This window comes from Pygoscelis adeliae, unplaced genomic scaffold (assembly GCF_000699105.1).
Source record: "Pygoscelis adeliae isolate BGI_AS28 unplaced genomic scaffold, ASM69910v1 Scaffold289, whole genome shotgun sequence".
NCBI lineage: Eukaryota > Metazoa > Chordata > Aves > Sphenisciformes > Spheniscidae > Pygoscelis > Pygoscelis adeliae.
The window spans coordinates 329,288-348,867 of NW_008825499.1; the positions used below are offsets into that span (position 1 = coordinate 329,288).

General features: G+C 41.1%; 2 protein-coding genes across 2 annotated transcripts in view; one reads left to right on the forward strand and one right to left on the reverse strand.

Annotated features, from left to right (window-relative positions):
- The first annotated feature begins 2,726 nt into the window (after positions 1 to 2,726).
- IDUA (iduronidase, alpha-L-) overlaps positions 2,727 to 19,580 on the forward strand; it is a 45,203-nt gene continuing 28,349 nt past the window's right edge. The window contains exon 1 of the mRNA XM_009331512.1: positions 2,727 to 2,862. Coding sequence (XP_009329787.1) covers positions 2,777 to 2,862 — 86 coding nt within the window. The 5' untranslated portion in view covers positions 2,727 to 2,776. The remainder of the gene's footprint in view (positions 2,863 to 19,580) is intronic.
- Positions 9,494 to 12,990, reverse strand: SLC26A1 (solute carrier family 26 (anion exchanger), member 1). The gene is made up of 2 exons (XM_009331511.1): positions 12,370 to 12,990; positions 9,494 to 11,014 (listed from the first exon to the last, which is right to left on the reverse strand). Exons 1-2 carry the CDS (start codon positions 12,988 to 12,990, stop codon positions 9,494 to 9,496), a joined length of 2,142 nt encoding a protein of 713 aa, XP_009329786.1.

Sequence of the window (19,580 nt, forward strand, 5' to 3'; positions counted from 1 at the left end):
ACATGCACCACCATCTTCCTGATGTGGCCAGTGAGTCTGGTTGTTCTAAGTCAGGGGGATGGGTGGGAGCGTGCATAAATCCCAGCTCCACTGCTTCATATCCTGCTAGTGCTTTACTTCTCGGAGAAATCCCAGTCTTGCTGAGCTAACGGGGGTTGAACAGCCTTCAAGTTTTGTGAGATATGTGAAGGCTTCTAGCAGGCTCAAAAGCAAGAGACAGTATATTCCTTCAGCCATATTCGTATCTTACTCTAAACTGATTATGACCTCCTTCATTTAGGCATACAGTGGATTAAAGAACAGTTGTAGGAAAGAGAGTTGCAACAGGGATGGAATAAGTAGCATGTGCTTTCGACAAAAAGGAATTCGCGCGCTTTTTATTAATAATGCGTAAAGGTAGTCTAAGACAAAACTTGAAAAATTTACAGTTAGTTTTCCATGTTGGTGGAAAAACAGAACAGGACCTAAAATACATTCTGATGAAGATAGATGTTTGGGGTTTCTGGATTTTTTTTCTTTTGCTGTTTCATTTTTTGTTTTAATTTTTGCTTGCAATGTTAGGAAACATTAATGAAAAACTGCCGTAAAAAATAGTATGTTTTGCCCATTTAAACTGCAGCCCAAGAAACACCCATGATTTTAGTTGTGTGAAAGAAACTTTGGAAAGCTGCAAACATGAAAAGCATGTGGGGGGAAGGCAGAGAAGCGGCAGCAGAGGCAGAGGCTCTCTGTGGGTCAGCAGCTATTCAGTTTTAACACCTGGCCAGCACTGGTATTTCTCAAGTTGTAGGATCCCAGCTCCCTCGAAAGCTCACACTGTGACAGAACTGGGTTCCAGTTGTTAAAGTGTCTTTTCTACATCACAGTGTCAGACAGTTGGGCAAATGCACAGCTGTGGATCAGCAGTTTGATAAAGCCTGGGAGCCTGCAAGGCTTGATGTTCTCTTGGATGGGCACTTTCCACTCAGAACAGGAAAGGACAGATACTGATACTGTCACTAACAAAACCCACTGTTCTGCCAGCTTTCTTTTGTATCTCATCATTTCTGCTAGATTTCTCTCTAGCAGAGTGTGAATTTCAGAGTGTTTATTCAGCGGGGACTAAGCAAAATTATGTGAATGCTTTATGCCTTGACTTCCATTTTTGCCACTGCTTGAACGGAAGCAGGTTTGAATCTCAAAGTAGTAGTAAAGCAACAACCAACAGCTCAAAAACTTCAAAAACCAACAGTTAACATTGTCCTTATCCATTGTCCTTATCCACTGGAACAATTAAAAAGACCCAATGGCTGATACATTTTTAGTAAGAGTGGAATTGGTAACTTCTCAGTCTCACTTGTGTGTCTTGAAGCAATCTCAGGGAAATGATTTTTAAGTGCCTTGTATGCTGATGAAGTTGCACGGAGGGGCTCACATGCGCTGGCTGATTTGTTTGAAGCACTACAAGGGTGTAATCTGTGTCAAGACTTGCACTTTCAGGTGGGGATGCAGGAGGTGGGGTAACAGATAGGCAGTGTCTTAGCTAGGACAAAAGTTGTGTCAAGTTCTTGTCCAGGTGGGGTCAGGCTTTTCCCCCTTTGTGCACAGATACCTACAGATACAGTAGCAGGTTCATTCAGTGGGGTCCTTGGAGGTGGGATGAATATGGGGAGGGGGACAGAGGAGGAGAGGATGGCAGTATGATTCTTCGCAGCATAGTTGCAGTCAGCACAGAGCTGATCCACCCATCAGAGGAGACAGGTCACAGTAGGCAAAGCATAAACTATATTAGTTTTTCACTTATACAGTTCATATACAGTCTGTAGTTAGAGCACAAGTCATCTCTCTTTGCAATATGAAGACACGTGGAAGTATTTTACCAAACCTTGGGGACAATGTTGTTTTATCTTTCTTGTAATACAAATGCTTTAACCCTCAGAATTTGCACATTGCCAAAAGGCTTAATGAGAGTCTCTAAGGATACTCAAACCCAGTGAACTGGGCAGCGTTCTAAGTTTCTGACCTGTGGAGTTTGGGGGTGAGATCTTCCTCCATCTTGCAGCTATTGATAGAGGCAGCAGAAGTTTGCCCCAGTGTTTTGTTAATTTCGGTGGAATAAGTAGACACGAAAGTTGTGTTAACATGATCATCGCTGTATAGCCGTGAGCAGGTAAAACTGCTTGCAGCATCAAGCATAGAAACCTCAAGCCACATATTCCTGTGCTTCCTTATGCTTAGGGGTGAGTTGAACATGGCTGAAGAATGTGGAGGCTCTGAGGGTCTAAGTGTAGCTTCCACAGCAGAGCAGGAGTTGATGTCGTTGCATGGACTTCAGCAGGACTCAGCAAGTCTGACTTCCACTCCAAAGCCTAAAAGACACTGAGCTCCCTTATCATTAGTTATTCAGAGACAAGATGAGTGCCATTGTATGGCTTCATCAGGCCACTGCTGCCTGAGGTTGCTATCTATGCAGCAATGACTGCCTGTAATACTTTCCTTTGAGCATGGCAATGAGATGCACCCGAGTTGTGTTGCACTTTGCCAAACTACATCTGTAGTCAGTTAGCCCCTAATAACTGGCAACTCCGTTTTACTTTCATCTCATGTTAGACAGTGCTCCTGATGCCAGGGAGGATATTGCAGGTGGTATAGGAACTTAGCACAGGGATCTTTGGACACCCAGTGGAGCTGCTAGTTAATGTTGCAATGTGTTGTTTCTTTTCTGTCCCTCCTTTCCTGAAGCCCTCCTTTGCCTCACAGCCGTGCTGACCTATTTGACCTGAGCAAAGACCAAGAGATGAACCTTGCCTACATTTCTTCTGTTCCACATGGCGGCATTGAACAAGTTCGAATTCACTGGTTACTAGAATTAGTTGCTCTCAGGTAAGCAAACACCTCAAGTCAAAATCTGGAAAAATGGGACACATTAAAGTGTCCAACAGGTGCTCACTTTGATATTTATCTTAGTATAATTGCAAGCTGGTCATGTCTTTGCTTCCTTGGAAGTCAGGTAAGTGTCAATGGAGGGGAATCAATTTGGGGGTGTATGAGATTAAGAAAGAGAGAGCTTGTATTGAGAAAGATGGGGCTAACCTGCATGCATTACATTCTAACAGGTTAAGGAGCAGTTTAAGGTCTCCTTTCATCTGGTGAGTCTTGTGGGTGTGCTGGTCAAGTTTTACCAAGACCATCTCTGGTCATATGCTATATTCATTCCACGTCTCCCCTGCTGCCATGTCCACACCTCAGCATCTTGATTCCCAGTTGTACCATGACCTCCAGAGAGGCCTCAGGCTGCAGAAATGAGTTTCATGGACCATTGCATGTACAAGGTTCTAGTGCTGCTTTTTTTAACTGGGTGCATCCTTTCTAAAATACTGCTTGGCACAACCTTGCAAATAGAGCTCTAGAGGAGTCTCCAATGGTTCCTTAAGCAAGGAGGAGTTCTGCTTTGTAGTCAGGGCATGTACTCAGTGTTATGGAGAGGGTTCTCAGCTGAATTCCAGGCAACAGTCATGCTGACTGTTTTCAGGAGTCATAGTGGGTGTTATCACTGCTGTTACTTCAAGTCCAGCAGAGTTTGGTCTTAGTGCAGTAACACCAGCAACCACTTAGTAGTGAGAAGAACTGCTGGGAGAAGCCAGACTTCGAGAGTTCAGTTCCTGTCCACATCCCAGCTGTCCGCATGTGTACCTAGAGCTCCGCCTGGTTGTAGGTCTGGTTTTAATATTCAGGTCCCAGTGTTATGTGACTCCCTTTCCAGGTTAGATGAGTCTTTGGCGAAAGCTAGGAATGGGATGGAATAGGGTGATAAGCATAAATTCAGTCCATTCCTCACCAAAGCATTTCAGGTAGCAATACTGTCCCAAACAAGACTTCTCACCCATCCTGTTATGTGCTTTGCTAACCATTAGCCATTCTAAGAACAGTGCTGAGGGACTAGAAAGATGGCTTACTTTTCTGTCCTTTAATTTAGGAGACATGATACAGCAAAAGAAGTCCCATGAAGATTAAAACAAGCCTGACTTATTGAGAGGTCCAAATGAAAGCTGCCACTATTTTATTACTACTTCTGTCTTCCTTCCACTTGGGAGTTTCTTTTTGCATCCTGAACCCATCAGTGCACTGCATCAAGTGACAAGTAGTCACAATGAAAACAGGGTGACTTTAGTTAATACCAGTTAATAGCCTCTTCCAAAAGGATTCATATACATAATAACATTTCTAGTTCTAGGGTAATACATGTTAGACTTTAGGAGGAGAATGTTGGAATTCCTTGCCTTTCAAGTCCCATTGAACTCAGCTTAAACACACTCATACCAACATGCAGTGGAATCAACCAAATACAGATGCCTAGAACAGAAGTGATTGGTCTGTGAGGAAAGACAACCCATAAAAACCCCATCAAAAGTTGCAATAGTTCTTAAAGTTCTGCCTGGCTAAGGCTGTTGCTGAGCTGAGCATATTTACAATCCACATCATTACTGCTTCTCTCAGACACAGGAGGATGGGAATTTACCAGTTGTAAGTTTGGGGAAGCAACAAGGGGAAGGAGAGCTCAGACTCTGGAAATGGGATGTGAGCAGAGGAGTAGTGGGTTTCAGAGTGCACATTAGGAACAGGAAAAGTTTTCTTCCTAGGTATTAGGGTGTGCTTGTGTATGTAGGTTTGTTTGGGAAGGTGTTCAGAGGTCATGCACACAGTTGAGTATTGCATTTGTACCCCAGAGCTGCCTCTGTATGTTAGTCCATCTGTGAATATAGCAGGTAACATAGCTCTTTCCTCCCATATTTCCCTGTGGAAGTTTCCCAGTAAACACCCTTTCCTGTGCTGTGTCTCCCTCTCTGGGCTATGGGTTTTGTACTCACTCTTGCAGTGACCCAGCTTCCGCAGGGGCAAGGACAGCTGTCACTGCTTACCGCTGCAGGAGTCCCTGTCCTAGATCTCAGAGGTTTCTCCTGAGAGGTGGCTTGGGTCTTTCAGGTTTCTGTAACCAACTGACTTACAGAAAAATGAGTGAGTGCCTTTGAAAAGGAAATAGCCACGACTACACTCAGAGGCCAAAAATCCTTCCTGGCAGCCTGTCTCAGCTGTGCCACATGTTGGATTGGGCTTTCCAAATGATTGAGGGAAAGGAATGCGTCTGTCATGGATTCTGCTCAGCCTTTGTAGGGAGTGAGGCACTGACTCCTTCAAAGTGGGACACAATCCTTGACACAATCAAAATTCTAGGAGCATGGAAACTTAGCAGTCAAGCAAGAAGCCCCAGAAAAGCTGTATTGCCTCAAGGGTAGGATTCTAACCGACTAGCCTCAATATTTAGCTCAGCTTTGACACATAGAAATTAGAAACTTCGCTACTGTTTAGAACCAAGCTAAAACTGCTTGTTTTGCAAAAACGTGCATTTGTCAAGGACAAGAAGACATTTAAGTTGTGGGAGGACAACCAGTGGACTGAGTGGCAGCAATGGTTTGGAAAGGGAGAGAACATGGAGGCTGCAGACAAGCATTGGGATTGAAAGAAAGAACAAGGGCAAGAATGCAAGTCTGAACAGAAGGAGTTCAGTGCTGATGCTGAATTCTGTGCATGTACAATTCTCTTCCTGAACGAGTGATTTCCAGAAGGACGTAAAGAGGTTTTTAGTGAGAACGCTGTAACAGCAAAGCTGTGTTGTGTCATGGGGTTGGTGAGTGGAGAAGACTTCTTGGAAGATGATGGTAGGTGCTTGACTGAAGAAGAGCACTTAGAGAAAACAGAGGACTAGGAGTTTCCACCACTGTGGAAGGCTAACAGGTACAGGCATTGCTTTTCCTCACGGTTGTACCATCTGTAAAAAGGTGGTACAACCACCTTTGTGGTACACATCTGTTCCTCCCAAGAAGCAGATGTGCTCAAATAAAAGACTGCCACCTTCCCCTTCTCACTTCTATAATGGTCTTTCTCATTATGTCTTCTAATCCCCCAATGCCGAGTGCATCCCTGTATTTTAACCCTTTTCTAGGACAGCAAACCCACCTCTTATCTTTTTCTTTATTCCAAGTTATCCTGTTATTTCACCACCTGTGAAAGGATACCACGAGGCAAACTGTTTTCAGAGAACTGCTAGTTTTATTTTCCAACCAAAAGCACACATTTGTCTCTAGGTCATGTGACACAGGAATATTCATGGTTGCGGGGGAACCCAAGGTGTCTTTCATGGACTGAACAGTTGCCTGTTTGTTAGTTACCAGTGCCAATAAATACAGCCATTTTGACACCTAGACCACACATTCTGGCCATGCTGCATTAGCCAACAGGAGAGTTTGAGGTGAAGATTCCCAACTCTGCCCAGCTCCATGGGACCCACGCAGTCCGCAAGTTAAGAACCCTTTCCTATTCTTATGTAGCAGTACTGAAGTTTGTTGGATACGTGATTTATACAAGGCACCACAGTGAAGAAAAATATAGTCAATCATCTACATGATGGATATAACATTTCCTAAAAGGCATATAATGATTTTATTTCAACATTAGTATTAACCTAGTTGGAATTACAAGCCCATCCCCAGCTCCCCTCCAAGTCACGGTACCTAATTCCTGGTGGAATAGGAGAGAAAAGAATCAGCAGGTTTTAACAATTTTCAATCTTCATACCCTTAATCATGGTATAATGCAGTATAGCAAACATAAACATGCCAGAAAAAGGCTTACTTTTTTAGTTACCTTTTACATACTCCTTAGAAATAATTTACAGCCTCCCAGCATCCCTACATCACAGCACGGAAAGCTGTTTCCCTGCTTTGTTTGACATTGTCCAACACCAACTTGATTGTGAGCCCACTCTGCCAATGAAACTGAAACAGAAAATTGTTCTTATGGTTTCTTCTGGTCAATAGCTTCTTCCTAGTAAAAGTCTTAAAGCTTACCCCCCCTCTCTTATGCATAGCCAAGTTTCTTTGCTTAGGTATCCTTTGGTACCATTCTTACAATAAATATGATGAAAAAGAGACTTCTAACTCTATTTTTCAGCCTGGATAAGAGAATGGCAACCTCTCTTCATTTTTCTCCAGAGGCTGTTGTGAGGATACACCTTCCATTGGAATCCCTCTTTCTTTTTTTTTTCTCTTTTAAAATGAGATTCATCTAGAGTTAAGGGTATTTTTGCATTTTTTCCTTTATGTTCTAGGCTGGTGGCTTGACCCATAAAGATAAAAGAAGTCTAGATTGCTAGGATGTATATTCTTTTATCCTGAAACAATTTTATTCGACTTCCAGCAACAGCTTGCTTTGGCACAACAGCCTAAGAGTGTCTATATTGATATTGTCTGGCAGTAATTCCTGTAAACCCACTTCCTCATGCTAGGCCCTGGCAGGACCTTAAGAGAGAGATTCCCTGATCAAAGAATGGTTACAAACAAAAGCAGACACAAAGCAATACTTTGTCCTTGGGCTCTGCCCATTTGTTTTTCTGACAGAAAGAAATTGGTCATACCAAGTCAGCAATTTAAAGAGTAATGTAATTAAATTGTTTTATGACAGGAAAATGCTGCCAATAGTCAATCCTTTAATCTCTTGACAGACATTTTGGTCAGGTTTTACTGCCCTGGCAGTACCAGCAGTGTGCAGCTGATACACTTTTTCATAATGAGTGCATGAAAATGTCAGCATTGAATCACTTACCTAATATTGTGCTATTCTCAATCCCTGTGAAGACATTTTTTATTTTGTCTTTTGGGAATGCACTGTTTTTCCTTTAACAAAATATTTGTTTATGAGAGCCAGACAGGCTCTGGGCCACTTGGAGAACCTCAGTTTGAGTGTTCTTCCATTCAGTGACCTGAAAAGTTGAAATACACAAGTAACGTGATGTGTTGACTTGACTTTTTTTTTAAAATGGCACAGCAGAGAAATGGCTTCTGCATACATGGAACCTATTTCTAGAACCTGCTAACTGTAAGAGGCACAGCTGTCATAGAATTTCCTTCCATGCTTGGTGCTGTGTGTGAACCAGCCATGAATAAGGAAAGAAAGATAGGGCAGCTATCCTACCTTTTGTGCAGGTAATTGTAAGCTTGAGTATGAAAGAGGATATTCTGCCAATGCCATGGGCCAGAACACTTTGTACTAACTGTGTTACAAGCAAAATCTAAATCTATGCTTATTTGTAAAGAGAGAACGTGTATATAACAACACAACTGACTCTGGGGTTATCATTTGACACAAAGCAGAATGAAGAGCACTTATTGCAAATTGTTATAGAAAGTAACCCAGACCTGGAAAACATGGTTTAGTGGACCTCAAATCAAATAATAATAAGATAGGAGAAAAAAACCCCCAAAATTTCTGTTGTATGTACAAACAGTGGTGGAATATTTCCAGCATATGGGGATACACAGCTCACAAAGTGTGGTTCCCTTTATTTGGCCCTGGTATGCTACTGTAAACCTTCATTAGCATTGCATCACAGAAGACCAGCCAGGCAGTTCTGACTGATCCATCACTCCCCTTCTAGGCAGATCACAGATTTACCTTCCCACCCTACCCTCTTTTCTCCTGTTTCTCTTTACACCCAGGCAGGCAGTTGTAGGAAGAACATGCTGTGCTGCATCACAATTCTGAGGTTTTATGTTTGACGGTCCTTATGTGTCCCTGAATTGGAGTTGCATCTGCCCACCAGAGGCAACCTATTTTTACAGGATGGTACAACTACCTGGGTAACTGTGTGACTGCCAGTTAAAGCCATTCATTTTTCTTAATCCTGTTTATCTTCTTACTAGTTAAAAAATTGTGCATCAGAGTCATATTTCTTCCAGCGTCATTAAGGGTATCACAACCTTCAGTAACTAATTACCACAGATTGAAGCCACTAACACAGGTGACTCCAGAAGTAATTTTTGGAAATGATGTTTTTGAAAGGAACCTGTGATGGATCATGGTTTCTTCAGGTAGTGTTATTAAGCCTATGTAATCAAGGTGGAGAGACATGCTACGTTCCACAATATTTTATACATTTTATTTCTATGCAAATAGTGAGAGTTGTTTAGGACCACACCTAGAATGATGGAAGGGGCAGGGCCTTGCAAGCCAGAATTTAAACCATTATGTGTCCAAGCTGCTAGATTGATTGCATTTTCATGGAGATGGCTTAGCCCTCTTAACACAAACCAGCCATTGAACCACTGGGAGAGTCAGCTGACACTGGGCAGACTTTCCAGCACAGTCTGATGATGTATATGTTGCATCACACACGATCACGGCACAAGGGGGAAGTCAATCCCAAACTGCCCTATTGCACATCACCTGCATTTTAAAGTGAAGGTGCAGGTAATAATCCAACCTGTTCCATCCTTGTCCTGGACTGTATTCCCAGTGGCTGTTCTGTGTGGCATCTGACAAACAGCAGAGCTCTTCAGGGGAGAATGGCTTGTAGGCCCATTGCTGTACACAGCCAACAGTGTGTCTGATAGTTTAATTATTGCAAACTGCCCCTCCCCATCTGTCACATTTGTAGTGAATTGTCAAGGAAGACACAGGATTAAACTGAGCAATCTGCTGGAAGCTTTTGGTCTTTTGCAAACTGCACAGCATTATGTATACTGTAGAACAGCATTTCCTGCATACTTCCAAAATCTTTCCCAAAGTAACCTCCTCTTTTCAGAGAGTCTATCACTGAGGGATTGCAACAAGCCAGGAGAACAGAAATGTTTAAGTCCTTGTAGTCTTTCAGGATTTCCTTTAGAGTGTTAACTCCAGTGGTGTCCAAAAATGAGATGGAAGAGCAATCTACAACAAGGGCTTGGAAATCAATTTGCTTAGGAACTAGTTGCAGAGTGGTTTCTCCGATGCCCAGTCCATTAGCAGTTGTGTGATCTCCCTTTTTCAGATGCTGCTTTTCCTTCTTCTCATGTTTCTTCCTTCTAGCAGCTTCTAGGTTAGGATCTAAGTTAGTCAATCTGTACAGAGACTTTAGAAAGTAGTTTCTATTTGCATAGTAAAGTGGAGCCTCAAAACGGAATATTTTGACCTTTGGAACAGAAGAGAGATTTTCATATTCTAAGTCATCCTCATAAAAGCTGGTGTCTTGGATCTGACCAAGCAGGGCTGTCCGTGGCCGCTGTGTCCGAACAATGATGCATAACATGGAGAAAACAATGCCAACCAACAGCCCTATTTCTGTGCTGATCAAGGCAGAGGCAGTCATGGTAACAACCCAAACAAGTGTGTCCACCTTATTCACATGGTACCGTGCTGGCACATCTCGGAACTTCCTCAGGGCTCCTCGGAGGCTGACAATGATGATACAAGCCAGGACACACTTCTGCAAGGAGTAGAAGAGAGGTGCCAAGAAGAGCAGCACCAGCAAAACCACCATTGCACTAATTACTCCAGAGACTTGAGTCTGGCAGCCTGTAGATGTTTTGACGAGTGTTTTTGCAAGAGCTGCACTGGTTGCGAAAGAGTGGAAAAAGGAAGGAATGATGTTGCAGAATCCCACAGCAAACATTTCCTGATTGGCTCGGATGGTATAAGCGTATTTCTTTGCACACATTTCAGAAAGGGATACAGTGAAGACAAAGCTGACTATGGCAAGAGGCAAAGCATCTACAGCGACTCGGAGCATTAAGTTGAAATGTGGTACCTTGGGGGGAATAAATCCTGTTGGAATAGCTCCAGAAACACTGGATGCATATACTTCATTTAACTTTCCATAGTGTGACACCAGTGTTGCCACAACAATAACTACCAGCTCTGTGGGAAGAGGAAATTTCAGCTTATGCTTATACCGATCTCCCAGTTCCTTAGCAGTGACCAGCACCACGATACAAATGGCACTTGTGATGACATCACAAAGGTTAGCCTGAGGAATGTTCCGGAGGATATTAATCCAGGTAATAACAAGCATCCCATGCCCTTGGCTACGTGGGATTTTTATTCCAATCAGATACTTCACTTGAGCTGTTAAAATGGTTAAGGAAGCACCAGTTGCAAAGCCATCTAGTACAGACTCAGATAGGTACATAGATACGAAACCCAGACGAAAGATTCCCATTAGAACCTGAGGAGACAACAGAAAAAAAAAGAAAAAAAAAAGAAAAAAAAAGATGAGCCTTAAATGGTGCTGCAAATAATTAAGTACAGGTGGGAGAGAACTAGCTGGAGGCAGATAGCATTTGGCTATTTGAATCTTAAAACAGGAATTATCCTTTGATGTTTCCAGTCTGCTTTTAAAACGTGATTCCTTTTACTGTTGTGGGATACTACAAATGCAAGAGGTGAATGAGGAGTTTGAGATAGGGTCAGTTGAACAGTGGTCTGAAGTGACTCCACTGAAGTGACTTGTCTGAATTTTATTGCCCATGGAAAAGAGCAGTGGATGCAAAAATGCTTCTGTTATACCGAAGCCAATTTTCTTTTTTCCTGTCTTAAAGTGAATAATTTAAAACTTATGGCCATTGCTTTGTAAACAGAATTCGAATGACAACAGCTAAGATCCCTACTTTAGTGGCACTGTTATATTAAACAGCCCTGTGAACAGAAGAGAGAGTGGAGCACAGACAGCCTTTGTGGCATGCCGAAGGTCAGAAGTGACAGAAAAGCTCACAAACTTTTCCAGATCCCAGGATACTGTCCTTAACTAGTTGCTTCTCCTTCCTTTGATGGCTTTGGAAAATATAGCTTCACAAGGGCATTTTGTTGTTCATAAATGTGGCTGAAATTTCTTAGTAAACAGGAAGGTAGCTAGCTCTTTCTTAATTCATATATATATACAATTAATAGGTAAGTATGTTCATCATACTTCCTTCTGTGTTCTTTTGATATCCTTGTGATGGGCAGCACATTGGTAAGTCTCAAAGAGTCCAGCACAGCCATTGTCTGAAAAGTAGGTTAGTCAATCTATTTCCCCTCTTGTCCTTTCTGCTTCTGAATTATCTTTGGATAGCAGTTTGGTAGAACATAGTACTCGCTAGCAAAACACTGAGCAGCACATTTTGAACCTGTGTAGAAGTAGGTGAGTGGGTCTGCACCTTTATTAAAATATCTAGGGAAACAGAATTATTTCTTCATTGTTGAAGTACACAGCTACCTGGGAATTTCCCTCATGGTAAGATCTGTATTGGATTCATGGTCCCATGAAAGCAGCAAGGCCAAAAGGCAGTAGTGTCAAAACAATGTTAATGGTCTTGCAGAAGACTCTTGTTTTACCTGTGTTTGCTAGTAGTTAAGAAAACTGCCTACCTCATGCTTGCTCTGAGTTGCCTACAATTAGGCTTCCTGGAGAAAACAGCCCAAGGTTATTCAAGTGAACCGATGCTGTATCTCTTATTGAAAGAGAGTCAAACCAAAGCTTAGGTCATGCAAAGAAGCTTAAGGAACTTCATACCTTGCCTCTGGATGTCAGCAACCACTTACCTGATACACTCCAGCCACAAATGTCAAGGCTGTGGCAATGCCAATAGCGTAGCATTCTTTCCCACACTCAGCATTCATCCCTGCAACTGTAAGGTTGAAGGCAGTTGTGTTGGACTGACTGTCATTCTGCAGAGAGCCATCACCCAAGGCTGGTGGGGCATCATCATTCAAGTCAAACCCAGCCAAGAGAAGTTCTCGGTCTACAACTTGTCCTACCATTAAGCTTATCAAGCTGAAAATGCCAACTGAGACATGACGGGATGTGCCCATTAAGAAATAGATGATGTTGGCAAAGAATGATGTGTAAAGACTATAAATTGGCTTCAGACCTGCCAGCAGTGAGTATGCAATTGCTTGGGGCACCAAAATGATCCCAATCACTAACCCGGACATAACGTCCCCCCAAATGTACTCTTTGCACTGGTACTTAGGAAGCCATCGTAAAACAGGAAGGAAGTCCATGACAAAGTTCTTCAGCTTCTTTGGGGTGCAGGAGCAGCTCTTCCTCAGCTTAGCTAGCATGACTTCTTTCCTATTAACCTTGACATGAGTCTTTCTTTCCATGAGAAAGCAGGAAGAGGTGCTGTTTTCCATCCTGGTAGCCTCAAGTGGTCTTTCCATTGTCCCAGTGTTTACTTCATGTATGTGTTCCTGCAATGTGGAGAAAACAGCTGTTAGGTTGCAGTTCATGAAGTTTTTTTTAGCACAGGTGCTTAATGCTAAAAGTTTGTCACCTGATTGTGCTTTTAAGGAAGCATCATCCCAACAAGAACACCACCACAGAGCTCCAGTGACACATAACACTAAGAAGTAAATCTGCAAATTGAGCCCTTTGTTGCAGACATTTAAGAGTACATTTGATTGAACCCAGTTTGTTTTGCTAGGAAAAATGGAGTTAAATTAGTCATTTCTTTTTACAACAAATATTTCCATCAGCTCTTCCAAATGCTCCGTCACAGAGGTCTCTGTGATCAGAGGCAGCACTTGATGGTGTGAAATAAACGTATACTAGTGAGGTAGGCTATGGTCTTTCTAATAGTACATCTTGCAGTCATTGATGTGGAACTCACACGTGGTATAGTGATCTGTCACTGCAGCTGTCCTCAATGCACAGGAGAACAGTTTTGCTAGTAGAACCTGTAAAGCAGAGTTTTCTGGAGAGCAACAATTGTCTTATGCAAAAATTTGTACACAAACCACTGACGGAATCTTAGAAGCTGCTACATAACATGAACCTGTTGAATTGTAGATTGTGTTGATGTGCAGCTTCCATTAATTAATAAGCATCTCCTCACAAATACCACTTTGGCAACATATGGACCATGCACCGTGATAGAATCTGTTACCATCTCAGAAGAGTGCTACATGTTAGTATTTTCAGGTTTAAACCCATAGTTACCCTAGCTTTGCTCTCCAGGGAATAAAATAAAACAATATATTCTATAGGCAGCAGAACAAACACAGCGGTGTTTCCTATGGTTCTCCTGCATGTGAGTTTTCTGATACATAAAGACTGGGAAAATTTGTATTCTCTAGATGGAGATACTTTTGTTGTCTCTTGCCTCTATGAACACAACTGTTTTCACCAAACTCAATCTCTGCATTTTTGCTCAATTGTCAAATCAAGTTGAAATTAGCTTAGTGCATTCATAAATCATTTGGGGGTAGGTGGGGACATGACTGAGAGGCAAAACAGTACAACATGCAAGTGCCCTACCTTAAACAGTTTAAAAATAAAAATAGGAGCAGGAAGGTGGAAAATGTCAAACAGACTATGCCAAGTGGCAAATCTTGTCTTCTGGTTTGCAGTGGAAAGAAAGAAGAGACTTCCAAGAGTAGATGCCCCTATATAAGTACTGGGAGATAAGGAATGACTCATATTGACCTAGAAGAAGAGAGCATGTGCTAGTACAGCAGTATGCAGAATCTCTAGGAAAGAAGAACTTCTCAAGCCCAGCCTCTCCCAGTGACATAAACAGCCAGGATCTCTGCAACAAAGCTTTTTGGTGCCAGGTGTGACATTGCAATATAATGTCACAGCTTGTCTTCACTTACAAGTAAAAGCTGTTTCTTTCCTCTTTCAGTATCTTGAGACAGAAGCCATACCCATCAGTTCCCTAAAACTTGAAGTACACTCACTGGCACAGTATTCTGTTGGTCTATTTTAATGATTTTAACAGTTAATAGTAAGTTTAGGCTCTGTGTAAATTTCATACCTTTTTTTTTTTGTTAAGAAGAATATCTTGATTTGTTAATGTTTGCTAACACCCAGTTAAAGTGTAGAATTCCAAGCTGAGAAAAAACAAAGGGCTTATGAGCCCAACTGGAAGCATAATTGATCAGCAAAAGAATAGATTACCAACAGCCTGTAAGCTTTCGACCTGTAGCACTCCAAATAGAGACTGGCTTATTATAAAGTCTTCTGTCTATCCTGCTTGTAATTTTTTTTCAAGATCTTAACAAATACCTTTTGCCAGCAAACTGAAAACAATAAGAAGATATGTATCTGTAACTAGTGCCAAAGTCTTAAACAAGTTCCCAGGTATTATTTTAAATGACACAGCGTGATTTCTAAGGCCATGCAAAGTTTAACCACGACTTGAAACAGGATGTTTAAGTGTAGCAGGTACTTAGTTCATAATTTGGTAAAAGGCAGAAAGTGTGAACTGATTGTCCAAGTTGAAAATGACCTGCATAGTAGTCTAAATATATTTAAAAAAAACAGTGGATTTCGATCCATCCCAATTACATTAAATAGTTTTTAGCTCCCACTGTATAAGTTTCTTTATGTTTATAAGTAAGGTTTGTTTCCATCGTAAGGGAAAACTAATTACAATTTAATGTAATTATTTAGAAAGATTTATGGCTATTTTTTATCAGTAATGCCAAATTTACTTTAGACTCTAATGTACTGCATGGTTATGCTAGGCAGGATCTGCTTGGACAGGAAATAGGTTGGATCTGCTCTTTGTTCGAATATAAAGGTGAGAGAAAAGATAAAAGAAGTTACAACACCAAGAGAAATACTTAAGAGCATATGATTAAAGATAATACAGAATGCTAGCAACTGTAATAAAGACACTCATTTTTAAGATGCAAAAAACCAACACTTCCTGTCTTACCTAAATTAGTTTGGAGAATGAGAGGCTTGTGTGTGAGGACAGCAAGTCCTATTTGAATGCCACCCACTTCTTACAGCCAAATGATTTCAGACAGCCAAGAAATAAATACGGTGCCCTTGTTGTACGTACTTAGAAGCTAGTGGGCAGTTCAATATCCAATGAGTGCTTTTGATAGGCTATGTAAAAAAGATTGCATCGGCTTCTGTACACTAGGCTCATATATTTAATTGTACAGTTGCTGTCTGCCTCTCTCTAAACTCACACAATTTACTTCCAAGTAAATTTGTATTTACAAAAAAATCCCATTAAAATTCACACATATGCATTGTTTGTGCAGCTTCCTGAAGGATGATAATAGTTTTTAATACATAAGATTATTGGAATATAATTTCTCTGGAAATCTGTTAAAGAGATCTTATGTATGAATGATAATTTAGTAATATATCCCGGATGTACTGCCTTACTGGATAATCAGAATAACAGCTTTTTGTAAAAGCCAACAAAAAAAAAAACTAGTATGATAAAGCATGTATCTTTTCAGCAGTTTTGATGCATTTTAGACAAAGGTCAAAAGAACCTTCCTGGTGAAATAAATACATTCAAGCTAAAACACAGCCAAATGCTGACAGGAGCTCATTTTCTTCAATTCTTTTTTCTGCTGAAAATAAAGGTTTCCTTCCTGTAAATAACCATTTATTCTGCTAGATACATTTTCAGGATCTGTGTCGAATGAACATACTAGCCGTAAAACACTCAGCTCTAAAATGAGAGTTATTGGTTTCCAGAAATTGTTAATGTTTAGAATTTAGTTGTTACTTTTAGAACATAGTAAAGCCACACCAAATAGTGGAAAGGACATTGTTACCAACAACACATTTTTCAGCTGTGTAACCCAAGAGTTCTCAGTCTGCGATGCCTGTAGCTCAGTAATAACTTAGTTGCTTTACCTGAAGAAAATGGGATTCCACCATGGCTGCATGCTATCCCCTGTACATTTGTGCAGCCTAGCAGAGAGCTGGGAACTTCCAGTGCTCTTGCCATCTCCGAAGACAAGAGGGTGGAGATCAGATCTGTCTACTGCTGTGCACATGAGTAGACTCCGGCCTTCTGATTCTGGCACTGAGACACACCACCATCCTTCCACAGTGGTAATACTCGAGCAATATTCAGGAGCCCTAGGGGTGTCAGTAAATAGATTCCTCTACTGTTTTGCCAAACTGACCCTTTTTCAGCTCAGCCCATACTAAGTGGTTTATAAGAAAAGGGACAACCCCTATTTCAGGCTCCCCCTCACCCCCCAGAGCTTCATAGAACATAATGTTTGCATTTTATTCAAACGAAGGCTTCCCACCACTTGCTGAAAGAGCTGTTCTTAGCAGGGATGTGCAGATGAAGCAGCATATAGCATAGAACATGTCTATCCATTGCATTTGGCTGTGGTATCAGAACATTCTCAACTGTTTAATACAAGTGAAAGTTACTTGCATGCACATTCATATACATATGTATCATCCATATCATTACAATCAAAAGTAGTCTTTTTATTGGTTATTTTTAAATGTATTTTGATGTTTGGAATCTTCACAGTTAAGTTTTTTCAGGTTGCCCTTGACCATATGAGCAAAAGCAAAAAGCTTTTTTTTTCCCCTGCTTGAGCAGAACCGCTGTCTGAATCACTCGTTCTTTCAGGTTAAATGCAGTGACTCAGTTTATTTTGTGAAAAAGAGAAACAAAGCAAAGAACCATTCAAGCCAAACAAACTGCTGACTTTCCAACTGGCCTTAGTCCCACCTTTCTTCCTGTCTTTTCACCATGCCACTGACCTGACAAAATCTCTCTGCAGGGGAGGAAACATTCATCACAACATGTTCAGTGGGATTTCTCTTTGCAGATTCCTTGGCAAACAGTTTCTGCTGGTACACATATAACCATTCTGGCTGGGTGAGTTGTTCCTTGTGAAACAGCACAACCCAAAAAATCTTTATTCTGATGCATCCTTTTGTCTCCCCATCCTGATTGTCCACCAGAAAACCTGAAGCTGTATCTCTAGAAAGCCAAAGAGGGAGTAGGCAGGTTGAGCCTGCCTCTTTATGCTAAGGAGATCTCTTAAATGCTGTATTTGGGATAGAAGTCAGGCAGTGTATCACAACGCTGTACTAGAATCGCTCCCTTTTGCTGAAATAGTGATTGCAGGATAGAGCCCCTTATATAGGTTGAGCCAAGTGATGCTTGCAGTTTTCTCTCTATTCGAACTATGAAAAATCAGCTAAAAACTAATGTGGGTAGAACAGGTTTTGTATTTATCATCTGACGTTTCATTGTATTTTTATTGCATAAATCACAGAAAAACATGAGAGACATCAGTTTAGCTAAACATTTGATTTAAAACACTTGTAGGTGTTGAGTTAAACTGTTCATGTTACTCATCTTTCATATCAGCAACCTTTTCTGCCTGCCAGAAACCTCTCTTGGTCTCTAATGGCTATGACTACATTACTGTTCTGGTTTTGAGCATTAACACAGTTTTAAAAAAAATCCCTGGTTAGCCTCATTTATGGTGCATAGATTCAATGTACAGAGGTGTGTCATGCTTGCAAACCAGACTTCTTTCAGAGGAAAGTACCCAGAAGCTCTGCCCTACTGCACTCTGACCCTTTATGGTGGCATCAAAACATGAGCCAGCAATTGGTGCTCTGGACAAATTTGAGCAGATATGGTGAGGACATTTAGTCTGTGGGACCTGACTAGTCTGAAATAAAATCCTTTAAATGCATGTAATATAATACAATACTGCTTCAGCACCTACTGCTTTGATTTATTAATCTGCTTTTGTTGTGCATAATTACTTAGAAATGTCGACATAACCTATGAGTTTTAGAAAGGATCAAGTGACAAAACAGAATAAGTGAAATGAATGTTTCTCTCTGTCTTGCATAAGCTATTGTATTTTCAGCTTTAGAGCAGCAGGACCTAGATGTGCTTGGAAGCAGACTTAAGCAAAGTGCCAGGAACCAAAACCATTTATTTAAACACTGACCTAGCAAGCTTTCAGGCTATACGCAAAGAACATCACAGTGCTTTTTAGGAAAATGATGTGAAACTTGATGGGCTCAGTTAGTTTTTTACTATATCTGGGCAAATATATTGTGGCTTCAAAGCATTTTTCTGCTGAGTTTCAATGTTATGCTAATCCAAAATTGAAAGAGGAAAAAATACTAAGTTTATTGGTCTCTAAGAGTCAGGAAAGCCAGAACATTAGTCTAAGTCCTCTACAAATTAACACTGCTATACTAAGGAGTTATTCTGAGAGTCAAGCAATGTTTTAGATTTGTGTATGTCTAATTAAAAACTCCAATTCACAACTTCTACTTCCAGCTATAAATTGATCTAGGATTTCCAAGGCAGGTTAGGCTGTTTTTCAAATGCCTGCATTCACCAGCAGCTGCGATTTAATTCATATTTTCCCAAGGATTCTCAGTCCAGTGTCCCAGTGACTAAGATGACAGCCACTGACATGTAACAATCCCAGAGGTAATGAGCAGACTACAATAGAACTCACACACTCAGCCAGCAGCTGTTGTTAAGGCTGGCCCATCAGATCATCCTTGGGAATGATCAGAACTTGGAAATAAATAATCAAGTAGTTTCACTGGTTCTCCAGGGACTGGTTTTGTTCAGGGGTTCCAGAACGTGCTGGTCAAAATATTGGCATGCACTCGAAGGCAAGACAGTGTTATTCTTCTGGAGAGTCCTAGGGCATGACCACTAAAAAGACATTTTCTGTGCAGTCAAAGAACATTCCTAAAGATCAGACTTCTTGCTTCTGGAAAGGTAGCTGGTCCAAAGTGAAAGTCTGTTTTTTAAAAAAATCTTTCAAGACAGCTTTCCAAGACCTTAGTCATCAGTCACAAAGTCAAAACACTAAGCTCTGTTTTCTGCCCTGTGATTTTGCTTCACTTTATTTAGTCACATTAACCTGTTGCAGAGAAAAACAAATTGATATCCCATTCTCATGTTTTTTCCTGTTGTCTTCCCTGGTATCCTGGGTTTACTAAACACAGTAAGGACAATATTTTGGAAACACTCTTT